Here is a 13,757-nt window from a genome sequence, read left to right as displayed (position 1 = left end):
TGGGAGTACTTCTTGTTTGTGTTTTTGGCTCTTAGAGAATAACGTGATCGTGGATGTACACCCAGCAAAGGTAGGCGACTCCTATAGTGGCATTTACGATTTTTAGCGCTAATTTGATTTTTTTACTGCGATTTTTCAAAATAACGAACAATTTTTAGTGGTCCCTTGAGATTCGTTGTATCGAGATTTGACTGTATCACTAATATAATTAACAGTCTTGATTGCGCCTGATCACTGAATCATTTTTATACAATATTAAACCTTTGAAACGCTATGTACACAATTGTGTACACCACTTGTTTTTGCTATTTGTATCAACTAGGGGCTAAGAAAAAACAAAATATATCGAGCTTTGGATGAACTGAACCTCCTGCATAATAAATTTGTCTTCATTTTGCATACTGTTGCATATGATCACTTTGCTGAAGGCACTACCACGTTCGACGAGTCTGACGTGCTGCTTCTTGTGGGCCAGGTGAAAAGTATAATTTTTTTTTTTTTTTGCTCAAAATGGACATAACCAAAAATGAATGTGCGCTATATTTCTAGCCTGAGATTTCATTCTACTATTTATGCCAAAACCACGGTGTAAGAATAAGTTAGGTGATGACTCTGCCGCCGGCGCCGCGTCCAGATTGTGTTCGCCGCCTTGGCTGTTTCCTTTGGCTGCGACAGGTGGCGCTAACATATGGGGGCTCACTGGGGAATGGCGCCTATCCGCGCGTAGTAGGTTATTGCTGCGCAGCCTCGCTTGTTTATTACGTTCGATACACCTATGCACAAAGATGTGAATAAATTAGTTCACTGAGATTCTGCAGTAACGAAATTGATTTTTAACAGGATCGGAAGATTAATTCCCAACAGCGTTCTTGTCATATAAATGTTCCGACAGCAGCAAACGTTGGTCTGCAGAGCGGTCACATTTTGACGCGACCGCGTTAAAGAGCTCATTTCGCTGAAATTCCGGTGTCGGCGGCGTCGGCGTCATTGGTTCTGAGCAAAAAAGCAGCGTTAGCCGTGAGTGAAAATTCGAGGTAGCTGCTATAAGGATAGCAACTCGAAGGATAGCAGCTCGAGGGCGTTTGCGGTTTGGCTTACCTTGAGGCAGTCTCCACCAAAGAGCGAATGCACGCTAGCGATAAGGAAGGCGATAGTGTGCGTGCGTGCTCGTGTGTGTGCGCGCGTGTGGGTATTGCGAGTGGAGTGTGTGCTTGCGCGTAAAGGCGCGTGCGCGTGTGTGTGCATTTGTGTGCGTATGTATGCGCGTCTGTGTGCATGTGCGTGTGTGCATTTGTGTGCGTGCGCGTGCATGTGTGTGTGTGTGTATTGCATGTGCATGCGTGCGCGTGTCTGCGTGTGTGTGAGTGCGTGCGCGTATGTAAGGGCATGTGCCTGCGCGTGTGCGTGCATGCATGCGTATGTGTGTGCATCTGTGTGCATGTGCGTGTGCATTTGTGTGCGTGCGCGTGCATGTGTGTGTGTGTGTGTGTATTGCGTGCGCGCGCGCGTGTCTGCGTGTGTGTCAGTGTGAGTGCATGCACGTGTGCGCGCAGATCATGTGCCTGTGTTTGTGTGCATTACGTGCGTGCGTGCGTATGTGTGTGCACCTGTGTGCATGTGCGTGTGTGCATTTGTAGGCGTGCACGTGCATGTCTGTGCGTGTTTGTATGTATCGCGTGTGTCTGCGTGTGTGAGCGCATGTGTGCGTGCGCGTGTGTAAGGACATGTGCGTGCACGTGTGTGCATTTGTGCACGTGCGCTCGTGTGTGTGTGCATTTGCGTGCGTGCGTATGTGTGCCTGTCTGTATGCATGTGCGTGTGTGCGTTTGTGTGCGTATTGCGTTTGTGAGTGCATGCGTACGTGCGTGTGTGAGGGCATGTGTGCGTGCGTATGGTTGTGCATTTGTGTGTGCGCGTGTCTGTGTGAGTGTCTGCGTGTGAATATCGCTGTTGCGCTCTAGTTGCTTAGCAAACTGAACGAAAAAAAAAAAACTTCGTCAGACAAGTTTCAACCAATGTATCACGAAACTTACACATGTTCTATTAAGAACTTCAGTCGACACGCGACCCCTGCCAGTTTTGCGGTTAGCGTCTCGCATTTGCTTCATTTTGGCCTCTGGCAATGTCGGCTGCATGATATGGTGTGAAGAACTTCATTCGGTCGCGAAGGTCAACCCCTGGCAAACTGATTATAATCACGTGAATACCGTGAACGTAAAAAAACGCGACTGCATCAGAGAAGTAGTATGTACAACGATTTCTGTTCACTGATTGTTCAACAATATTTAATGTTTCTTTGTCCTAATAGGCATAGATGAGGCAGCTCAAAAAGTGGCATCTGAATTTAAAACAAAAAATTGCCTTTCCGGCTTGATGAGGACGTGAGTTGGTAGCGCATAGGCCACTCACACTGGCAGTGTTGTGTTCAGAAGCCTCCTGTTCTTCACGTGGAGGAGGCTCGTCGCTGCTGAAGTCGAAACGCGGCCTCTTGCGTTGCGTGCCCTTTGATTCAGCATCGCCATGCCGTGGAGTCGCTGTCTCTACGTGCAATACATTTGGCGTACATTCAGTGGTCGGGTAAGGCACTTCCGAAGCAGTTGAACCTTTTCGCCCCCGTTGCTTCTGAGAAGGCGGCAGCAGAGCCTGCCGTTTCGCGGAGGTTTCCTGGTTCTTTGCTGCACGGTCAGGTATTTTGGGCAGCCGTCGAAAATGCTAGGCACAGCATCCGAAGAGAGCGTAGGTCTCTTTCGGGCGCACACAGGACGTTTCCCTTGTACTCTGCATGATATGTTGCAGAGATCACTTCTTCCGAAAAATGCTTCGCGCACACATGGTCAGTATGCTCCAAAACTCTGTCTGCTCTCGGAATCGCCCGTCACCACTTATCTACGAGCTCTGGTTCATGCGCCGAGCCTTGAAAAGCGACACACGCTCCGCACAAGTCCTATACCCCGACTTGCAATTCGGGACAAAACATTTTTTGCCCATTTCGAGGCGCAGCCAGCGACAAGGCCGCTAAAGGGTACTCGGCATCATGCACAGCGTTGAGGTATACGTGCACTCAATCACAATAGACGAATTAGCAAAACAAATGCACTGACAGGGCTCACAGGCACAGGGCAACGCGTTTATAAATCACAAAATGTCATGCACACAAAGCTTTAGGAAGATCTTTCTTTGCGCGCGAATTTCAGAATGAGCGTCGCGCGAGCCCCTGAGACCCCTGACCGTAGCGCCATCTCAACGCGCGCCGCGAAAACTGCTCATGGCTCAAGGTCATCGGCGAACACAATCTGCCCGCGCCCTCTCCTCAAGCGGAGCGGCGAGTGTCAGCACCTAACTCTTTCTTACACCGTGGCCAAAACAGAGGATGAATGACTTCAGAATAAATACAGTAGAACATCGTTGATACGTTCCTACTTAGTACGATTTCCCGGTTCCTACGCTTGAAATCGCGAAAATTAAAAATAACCCAGTACAGCTGTGTGTAACACGTTCTGGTTAATACATTCCCGGAAAATACGATTATTTGGCAGCAACGTTGAGCACCGCGGAAAACTGCGGCCGTATGATACGTTTTGCAGTCAGAAACTCATTCAGGTGTGCAAAAAGGGCCCTCTCGTGTACTTGTGAAGCGCGAAGTGGCAGACAGCTGCCGCGCGGCAACGGCAGCTTCTCCGCAGTGCCTTTCCCCCCTTCGCACTTTCTCTGCTTCGCACAATTGTCCCCTCCGCGTCTCTTCCGAATTGCTCGATCGTCTCCTCCGTGTCTTCTCCGAATTGCTCGATCGTCCCCTTCGTGTCTTCTCTGAATTGCTCGATCGCCGCTCTCTGTCAACCACACACCGACCCAAAGGCAGGTGGCGACGCTGGCCGTTAAAATCATCACTTGAAACGGCCTTAAAAAAAAAAAAAAAAAGCATTTTCTGTAGCACTTGGCACGATTTTGCTGAGCACTGCAAATCCTTCATCCATAGCATGGTACATAGATTCATACTTGTTCCGCACATTTTGTTCAGACCCCATGGCTACAACAACGGCCGGGGGAACTAACAGTGCGGCCCAAAGAATGGAGGCTGTCGCTCCTCCGGTCTGCCACAGTTCGGTACAAGACCCATGGAAACGCACATGCCACTGCCGCAGCTGCACAACACGCCGCGACACGTAACCATAGAAACGCCGCCATTGTGCCCAGTGAATATGGCCGATAATTTCTCCCACACGTTTCTCCTGGAGTGCATTCGTTTTTGGGTTGCTCCGCCCGGCGCAATTCCAGTCAACATTCGTATTTCTCTGGCTGGGCAATTCTGCCTACCAGCGGGTCGTCGGAAGCTGCCAGAAAAAATTTGTTCTTGAAGATATCTTGGAGGTTTCTGGTTATCAGATGCCAAAACGAGACGATGCGCGCTCGCCACCATCTTTGTGAGGACTTGACAGATCGCAGTACGGGTGCTTGGGGACTTCACCTTCGGTTGCCATTACGCCGGGCGTTATCTTTTAAAGCCCGTTACGCCGCGCAAGGTGGTGCGATTACGAGTGGTGGCAAACATACCAGCGCACGTCTCAAGACAGAACACAAAATGATCAGCGCGAGTGTGCGACGTAGTACGCGATAGCCGCAAACAGCTGTCGCTTTCAGGACGCTTATCACTTTCGCGAGATTTTGCATATCATGTTGTACCGCGATTGTTACGTGCACAGCGAAGAGTTGAGCTGGTTAAGGCTTAAGCGGGGCGGCAGTTACCTTCACGGACGGGGCGAGTCACGCGCGATCTTGCGAACATATGTGATCGTATCCCAAATGCGTATGCTCGAGAATATCACTTCTGCTCTTCGGCAAACCCAGCTCCATATTTCCAAGCGGCAATGCAGAAAGAACCGACGCTCATGCGGCGCTAAGTTTCGTCTGCTGGCACGGCAGTAGCGTTTCTTTACGTTTACGCTGGTTGTCCCAGAGTTCGATTTTGCAATATTCGGGTTGTCTCGGGATTTCAATACAAGTGACCACGACGTTATTCCGGTCAGGACGGGAACAAGCTGTCTGACCTCTGGCGGCCAGCGAGATGCCCGGAGTTCGAAAATTGAAGAGTCCCTCTATGTTTTTTTGAAAAATAAATGTTTTTGGCCTTGCACCTCAATATGTGCTTGTCAGCCTCAATTTTTGCTCGATTCGGATCGTACGTTTACTTTCTGTGTTTTTTTCGGAAACGTATCAATGAGGTTCTACCAAGGATATTTAATTAGAACTTAATTAGGATTGGTTACTATAACACACATTAATGAACATACAGTAAATTCCTGTTAAGACGAACTCGGTTAAGACGAATTCTCGCTTATGCTGAACAACACAGGACTGTTTGTTTGGTTTCCCATAGACTCAATGCAAAAAGACCCCACTTAAGACGAACCGCCTAACTGTACACAGAAGGAAAGAAGATTACTTTTAAGGGCTCGTTTTTCTTTATTAGACACAATATTAATGAGAACTAACAGACAGCAATGCCAAGCAAAGTATAGGGGGTGTTATTTGTAGTAATTAGAATATAAATGTGAAGAAAGTAAAGTGGACGAAAAGATAACTTGCCGCCGGCCGGGACCGAACCTGCGACCTTCGAATAACGCGTTCGATGCTCTACCACTGAGCTACGGCGGCGGTAATCTCCCCGTCCACTTTATAGGGTATATCTGTGGATTGAAACTTAGGAGTGTCAGTCAGCGCCAGTCGCAGCCATGGCGGCGAGTGTGGAACACCCTTTGTTCTGCCTGTTGGCTTCACGTAGCACGTGATCTATATACAAGCAGGCAGCTGACCAATAATCCCTTGCATACTACCTGAAGGCATCATGTCTGCCAGAACGAGACCCTGCTGAACGAGACGCGCTGCTGCCGCTCATGCTGCGGAGCGGCAACGAAGAGTGTTCACTTAGTTAGTGATCTAGTGAACAGTTAGCGCCATCTAGTGAACATTCTTGAAATCACCGGAGAGAGCGCAGTTGCGCCGAGCGTGGTGTGTGCCGCCGACGGTCACGCAGGTGAGGACAAGGCGCGAGCATAAGAAGCTTGGCGAGCAAGCTCCTAAAAAATCACAGCATATCCATGGGGTGAATGATGAAGAGTTTGGGGCGAAGCTTCTGAAGCAATCATAGTTACACCGTGAAATCTTCAGTGGTTTCACCCAGCAGTAACCTCGCTGTGCACGTTTCGCAGCCGCTTCCCGCTCTCGCAGTCCCGGGTCCACTTCTCGCTGCGCACGTTTCGCAGAGGCCTCCTTGGCGCGCACCGTCTCGGGATCTGCCTGACGCCACGCGCGCTTGGCGGCGGCTTCGTGGGCGCGCACCGCCTCGAGGTCCGCCTGGCGCCGTGCTCACTTCGCGGCGGCCTCTCGAGCTCGCACCTGGGGATCCTGCCGACGAGCACGAGCCGCAGCGGCCTTCCGCACCTGGTGCTCTTCGTCGTCCATGGCCCGCCAAGCAGCACGATCCGGCAAGCGCACTCGTACGGCGACGATCCGGGGAATGAGAGATCCCCGCACAGCAGCCAATCGGAGAGCAGCTGCACCGCCAACGCCATCTAGCGTACCTTCACCCAACTGCCATATTGTACGCATGCCTATGGGACAGCGCGCTCTCGAAAACGAGACGAGAAATGGAGATGACGACACAGAATGCGTACAGCGCCATCTAGTATATCGTCACCCAACTGCAGTTTGCATGCATCTCTATGGGACAGCACCCTCTATTGTACGATAAGGGAACACTACGGGGTACGCCGGATGGATCGACGATCGACAACCGACCAGGTCTCGCTATAAGGAGCTTCGCCCCTAAAAAAAAAGGCCTCAAAACACAGAATGAACTCTTACAACAGCGGTTGACATTTCTCCAGTATAAGCTTGGTGAAGTTCACCAGACATATTCTAAGCCTTCAGCGTAACGTTATTAACTTATATAAAGAGAAATAAATGTTTACGAGGTACGCACTTGAAGTCATGCGCGAGGAGCGCTAGTGGCGGGATCGCCATTTCGCACTCGCCACACTGACAAAGGCACTAAACATGAGTGGCAAAGTTGCTCCACTGTAGCTACACCTCAAGAGGGAAAGTGGGACAAGGCAGACCGAGAGGGCAAGAAAAGCAGCACTGGCAAGGAGCCAGCTCGCTTCTTTCGTTCGCTCTTTGACGCGGTTCTGCAAAATGGAACCATCAGTGCTCGCAGTGAATTACAGTTTCTGAAATATGGATTTTGTCAGGTTGACGCCGATCCACTACATTGAGGTGGTTGCGATGTCCACGTGAGAGCGCATTACTCAGGAAATTCAAGGGTTTTCATGGGCTTTCAAGGGCCTTGAAAATGCATTTTTCAAATTCAAGGGTTTTCAAGGATTTCAAGGACCTGTACGCACCCTGGCCCCCTTAAACTCTTTCTGTTTTGCCAGGTTATTTAACATTATCTCTGTCTTTGTCACATTCATTTTCAGGCCTACTTTAATACTTTCTCGGTTTAATTCCTCAATCATTTTTTGCTATCGCTACTGAAGAGCACTATGTCACCTGCAAATCGTAGGCCATTCTCCGTTAACCCGGATTCCTGTTTCTTCCCACTCAAATATTCCTCCAAGCACACGGTGAACAATGCCGGGAACACTGTACCTCTTCATCAGACCCCCTTGTTGATCGCAATTTTATAGCTTTCCTTGTGGATAATTAAGGTAGCTGTGGAGTCTTTGTAGATGTTGGCTAAGGTATTGACACAGGATTTAGGCACTCCTTGTCGACTTAGTGCTTTCAAGACTGCAGATATCTCTACTGAGTCGAATGCCTTTTCGCAGTCTGTGAAGGCTAAATAAAGGGGTTTGTTGCATTCAGCAGCTTTCTCCATTACTTGATTTATCCCGTGAATGTGATCCATCATAGAGTAGCCTTTCCTGAAGCCGGCTTGTTCTCTAGGCTGCCTAAGTCAAATGTTTCTCTTATCCTTTTTTTAAATTACGTTTGTAAATATTTTGGTGTAAATGCGAAAAGATCACTGAAAGTAAGGTGATGGGCCTATAGTCTTTTATGTCTCCTTTCTTATGTATTAGCAGAGTCCTTCAATGCTTTTCTGGTCACGAAACTCCGCCCGCAGTTTCATACAGGGACAGAGGCGGCCGCTAGGGTTGCCGCGGTCAACGCGGGGGCATTCATGCGCGCGCGCTGCGCTCGGCTGAATGCTGTGCCGGTTTGAGGCAATCGTTTAACCTGCACCCAAACCGGAATATTTCAACTACCACTCATACTTCCCCTAACATACGATGTGTTAGTCGCATACGCATGTAAAAAAACTGACTTTGGCGTTTTTTAAATTAATTTCCAGGCTGCGATAGATACAGTCATGTCGACGCAGCAATATTCGCTGTATATGTTATTCCAGCGAGGTTCCTTACCTCAGGCAGTGGAGCACGACAATATTTATTCAGGCATGAGATATTTACCTAGACTTGCGACACTGCACAAGCCTTAAAACCCACCAACTCGCAAACTAAAGTCTTGTAGCGGGAGTTGAGCCAGCGCCGATTGCGCTATCTACAATCAGGCCGTCTATGCTGCGGGAGTTTAACACGGCCGCATTACAAAAAAGAAAAGCTCTACATTCCTGTGTTTACAGTTTATAAAAGCTAACTTCACTCCACTGCAGATTACCTCACAGAGCTTTGGCAACGCTTGAAATCGGGAGTGACGAAGCTTTCACACGGTATAACGTCCGTGTGCCGCATGAACACCAGCTGATCTCTAGGACCTAACCTAGCCTTAACTACGAGTTTGTAACCCTGTTTGTCCATTTTCTACGAGTAACTTTGACAATTTCATGTTACGTGGACATTGCATGAGCGAAAGTGTGTCGCACTTTACATTGGGCAGCGTTGCAAAGGCACTCAGGTATCTCCAATCTTCGCGCTCGTGGCACCTTCACAAATCACAATGTGCGTTACTTTGACTGCTTAGATGGACTACGTCTGCACCGCATTATGCAATGATTTTCTTAATCAAGACTGCACAGGGGAGACTTGATTAACTGAAACGAAACTGCGTTTCGCTAATCTCGAGAAAATAAGCACATGTGTTCACCAGCAGAGCTCTGTTGTGCTTTCGAGTTATTCAGAACGCGGAAAACGTAACACGGGGCAAAATAACCAAAAGCGTGTCAATGGTGAGGAAACACGAACGCCCTTTGCGTCCATACTTCACTATAATTGCTTATTTCAATGCACATGTTTGAGAACATCACACCGTCGAGACACTAATTTACAGTAAACAAAGCAAGAATGCTACGATTGAAAGAGAAAGATAGAAAAACTTTTATTGGAAAAATACCTCAGAAAACAGAAAGCTACGAGCGACAATTTCCTAGTGTAGGGGAACTCTCTGCACGGCCAGTACATGGAGGGAGCAAGCTAAGACAAAAAACAAGGAAAACTCTGAAGCACAACATAAAAATTAAAAGAAAAATAGCTTAGTTGACATTCAGTCAATAAAAATAGAAAAAATACGCTTTTTTTAACAACGGCAAACAAGGAAACAATGCGAAGCATTTAATAATCTGGAAAGAACTTAAAAAACTATTCTAAAAAGACAGGGCATGCAAACACAGACACAAGAAAGAAGTCACGACCCCAAATATGCCGTTTGTGGTGGCGTTTGTGGTGTCGTGACTTCTTTCTTGAGTCTGTGTTTGCACGCCGTGTCTTTTTAGAACGAATACTTACCAACTAGCTCAGCTCGCTGTTATTCTAAAAAACTAGCAAGCAGCAAAAGAAACAGCGCCTGCCCGCAACTATGCCTTCTCGCGTTGCAAAGAAACATTTTTTCCATTCACTATGAAGTCGTCCGTTCGAATAATGTCGGTGGCATCAAAATGTTTCTCGCACACCCTAATGTGTTCAGAATCGAAGGTAAATCCGCCAGCTTCCTGTCGCAGTATTGCACATTTCTATTCATGCCTCTCATTGCCGTCCCTCGGCAAACTAAACAACGGCACCTTTCCGCTCGTACTTCTGTAGCCGGAGCAACAACCCGGTACACAGCAAGTCTGCGGTATCGTCCCTCACGTACACCATTCGTGTCCTCGCACACATTTCTCACACCTGTCAGTCACACAAATTACGAAACAACGAGGAAATTCCTTGGGCTCTCCCTACGCAGCAAAGCTCTCTTCAGTAAGACTTGTTGCTGGGCGAGTTGGTTGAAATCTATGGGGTACATTTTAGCGCAAACTGTGATAGAAAGCACGGGAAAAGAGTAGAGGAAAGCAGAAAGGTCGAGCGCTAAACTTCAACTGTTTATTCGAAAGGTGAGGCCAACAACAAATAACCATGTGCGCATGCGTGTGCCAGTAAGGGGAAAAAAATCACACTTTCATGTCAAATAATTGCATCTCGTTTTGGAACAGACAAACAGACGTATCACTGATACAACTCGTGCCTCTCTTCTTAATATGGAACGCCTCCAATAACTCTCGCGCTAATGTGTCACTGCTCCTGCCTATTATCTGGATCTCACGAAGCAGAGGCTCACAATTGCAGGCTACGCAATGCGCAGGCAAGTATCTCATATACAACGCACGACGGGCGTTGTATATGAGATACCGCTGTCGTGTGGGAAGACGTATGTGGGCCAAACTGGGCGATGTGTCAACGACCGAGCACGGGAGCATGAATTATCCTTAAAGAATAAAGGAAACGCGCACTTGCCTGCGCATTGCGTAGCCTGCAATTGTGAGCCGACCACCTGTGTCTGCTAATTAAAGAGTTATCTTCATTAATCAATGTCGTAATTGCTGTGCCCAGTCATCTTAAGATGTCTCCCAGCACAGACATAAACACACCCCGTGTGTGTTTATATATAAAGTGGATACGCAGAATGGCCCACCTCTTTCTCTGTGGCTCCTCCTGGGAAGAAGACGTAGATGACTGCTCGGAGGACGACTCCTCGCTGGTGTCCCTGCGAGGCTTGTGCTGCTGCTTCTTCTTGGCAGAGCGCCTCCTGCGGTGGCCGGCCGAGTCACTGCTCGAAGAGCGGTGGGCCACCTTGGCTTCCGAGCTGTCGCTGCTGTGTGCCCCCCGCCGGTGCTTGTCGCCAGTGGTCAGTGGCTTCTTGTGCCGTCGTTCCTCAGTGCGGTGCCGCTTCTGCTGCAGCAGCACCCCATCACACACACACACATCAGGCAGGCGCTAGACAGACAAACAGGCTGCCAAGTACATTACTACTAAGAGTTGGCCTACACCAGATTATTGCCCAAGGAATGTTGGCTTGTGGTGCAGGTTTCTTGGTTATCTGAGATGTGCCCACAAGGCTGCAAACAAAAGGGACGACCCTGTTACAACCACCAATAGTGCCAGTGTCCAATGATTGTCACATTCCATACATTACTACTGAAACGTCATGGGAAACATCCAAGTGGCTGCTCGCATGTTATTTTTATAATGTTGGAGCTCGTGGACTTCACAGAACATTGCACGCTATGCTTGTCCAAACAGCAATGAAATTCACTCAATGCGCTGCATGTCATGTTCACACTTATTTGTAACACCCACGTATGTGAGCCAGTGCATGGCTACAGAGGGGTTCCCTTTGAAACCAGACTTCTTTTTTTCCAGCAGGGATGACTGTATATCCCTGTGAAAGTTTGCGTGCATACTGCCGTGACATGCCGATACAAGTCCTGTCTGGAACATCTGCCGAGATGTGAATAAACAACTACAACTGTTGCTACCGCATAGACAGACCACAGCCTTGACAAACACATGCCTGGTCCCAGCTTCGTTCTCACAGCCTTTTAAAATGGTTGTGTATTAATGCAACTGTATTGTCAAAGACCAACACGGAATTTCAGTCTGACTTTTTCTGTGTGCGCTGAGAAAGCAGGCAACATTGCAACAGTATTCCAAGCCTGCCTTACACATTTGCACTGTGGGCCGGACCGAAAGTTCAAAATATGCAAGTATTTTTTTGACCAGCGTTGCAAATGACGCAAGCAGACACAGTATGCGTGTGAGTATGCATATTCAACAGAAAAGCAAGTAGTATTGAAACCAACTAAATAGTAGAACGTCGTTCACGCATTACTTAAAAAAGAGAACACAGCAAGAAACATACTATCCAGGAAAAGGCACCATCCAAGGTTGCCAAAAATCGTGTGGTTTCACTTGAAAAGTGAAGCAGTGAGAGAGATATCAAAGGATTTCACTACTGCCCAAATTTTTGGGGCAAGTAGTTTTATCGACGGTATAACGTGCAGTAAATGTCACCTTACTCATTAAGCATGCTTTGACACATCTAAAGAGTTCACTTGATGAATGCAAGTCATCACTATGTTTATAACTGCTGGTGCCAAAACCCTCATCTCATTATGAGGCATGCTGTAGTGGAGGGCTTTGGAAATTTCGACCACGTGGGGTTCTATAATGTGTGCCTAGATCTCACATCCCTGTGTTGGCAGTGCTGGGAGGGGAAGCGCCTGTGCTGCTGTAAATACTTTAATTCACCAGGTGGACGACATAAAAATTAAAACTGGGATTTTCTCAGCTTGCCCAAACCATGGGCTGCAATAAATGGCCATGCCAAGCTCAAACCGTCCACCATTGCATCGAGCGAGCCAAGTGGGCTGTGGACCACATGTGTTCTAGTCAAATCCACATATGTCAAATAATTTCCGAGAGAACTTTTGAAGAATTTATCAATGTAAACAACGCATCTCATAAAAAGCTGCTCTTTCTAAAGACAGGCACACATTTTTCAATGCTGCTGTCCAGTGGCTGGGAGTAGAGGCATTGAACATCAGCATCAATCAAGCACACTGGACGAACAAGTTGAGCCGCAAGTGCCACTGGCAAACTCCCTGGTAGCCACACAGCATGTTGGTCATGGGCCTTCTGAAAAGTGGTCAGCGCCTGTGTCGTGTTTTCTTCCTTAGTCCTCGTCCATTTGTAGCGCTGTTTTTTCCTTCACAATGATGAATCACCAACTAGCCCAAGTTTCTCTTCTAGGCCACAAAAAGGCAACAACACGCTCTTCGTGATTGGCTTAGCTGCCAATTTTGCCAGCCACCAATTTGAGCTTTGTGCGACTCGAACCAGCAAACATCAGTGCGCAATCAAGTTTGTTGCCAGCCCATGTTGGCACACCAAAAGTACATTTTTTACGCTTAATTTTAAAAATATGTGTCACAAATTACGTCCGCTTAAGCATAGCCGTTAAAAGCATGCTTTGCTGTGATACTAAAAATAGCCAGTTGAAACTAAGGTTCACAATTAGTCGATTACATTGGTCTGCAGGGGGAACAAGTGCCGAGAGAAGCCCAATTGTTGAATTCTGGTCTATAGCATTAACAATGTAAAGTAGCAAGCCAGCAGTATGATCCCTTCATTGGAACTTTTCGAGAACACCCGTAGAAACACGGTAGTTTCATATGCAATACAATAATAATGACATGTAAGGCAGGCTACAAAAGCTTGAGGAGCGAGACAGAATGCCTTAAAGGAGTCCTGGTGATACGATCACGGCTTGTACGAATTTCGGAGTGATACGAATTTTTCCATGATCCCGGCCAAGGCCTACTACGTGGCATGGTGGGGTGGTTGTGAGCCGATTTTCACCAGCAACGCTTGGCACAAACTTATGCTGCCCTGCAAATACGAACAGGTGCTGCCCGTGCAGCCACACAAGTCGTAGCAATCGTGCACGGGCACAAGGAACTCAAGCGCGAGCCCGTGCATCGGGCTGCT

At 47.9% G+C, this 13,757-nt stretch overlaps 1 protein-coding gene across 14 annotated transcripts in view; it reads right to left on the bottom strand.

The window, feature by feature from the left end:
• LOC119389290 (serine/arginine repetitive matrix protein 2) overlaps window positions 1–13,757 on the bottom strand; it is a 351,568-nt gene that overhangs the window by 142,797 nt on the left and 195,014 nt on the right. For 13 of the 14 annotated variants that reach the window (XM_037656491.2, XM_037656493.2, XM_037656492.2 and 10 more), the window contains one exon: window positions 10,903–11,162. In XM_037656491.2, coding sequence (XP_037512419.1) covers window positions 10,903–11,162 — 260 coding nt within the window. The remainder of the gene's footprint in view (window positions 1–10,902; window positions 11,163–13,757) is intronic. The other variant, XM_049414382.1, reaches the window with a different exon arrangement.

This window comes from Rhipicephalus sanguineus, chromosome 4, assembly GCF_013339695.2.
Source record: "Rhipicephalus sanguineus isolate Rsan-2018 chromosome 4, BIME_Rsan_1.4, whole genome shotgun sequence".
NCBI lineage: Eukaryota > Metazoa > Arthropoda > Arachnida > Ixodida > Ixodidae > Rhipicephalus > Rhipicephalus sanguineus.
The sequence above is the reverse complement of the archived record's forward strand: the minus strand, read 5'-3'. Positions and strand labels throughout refer to the sequence as shown.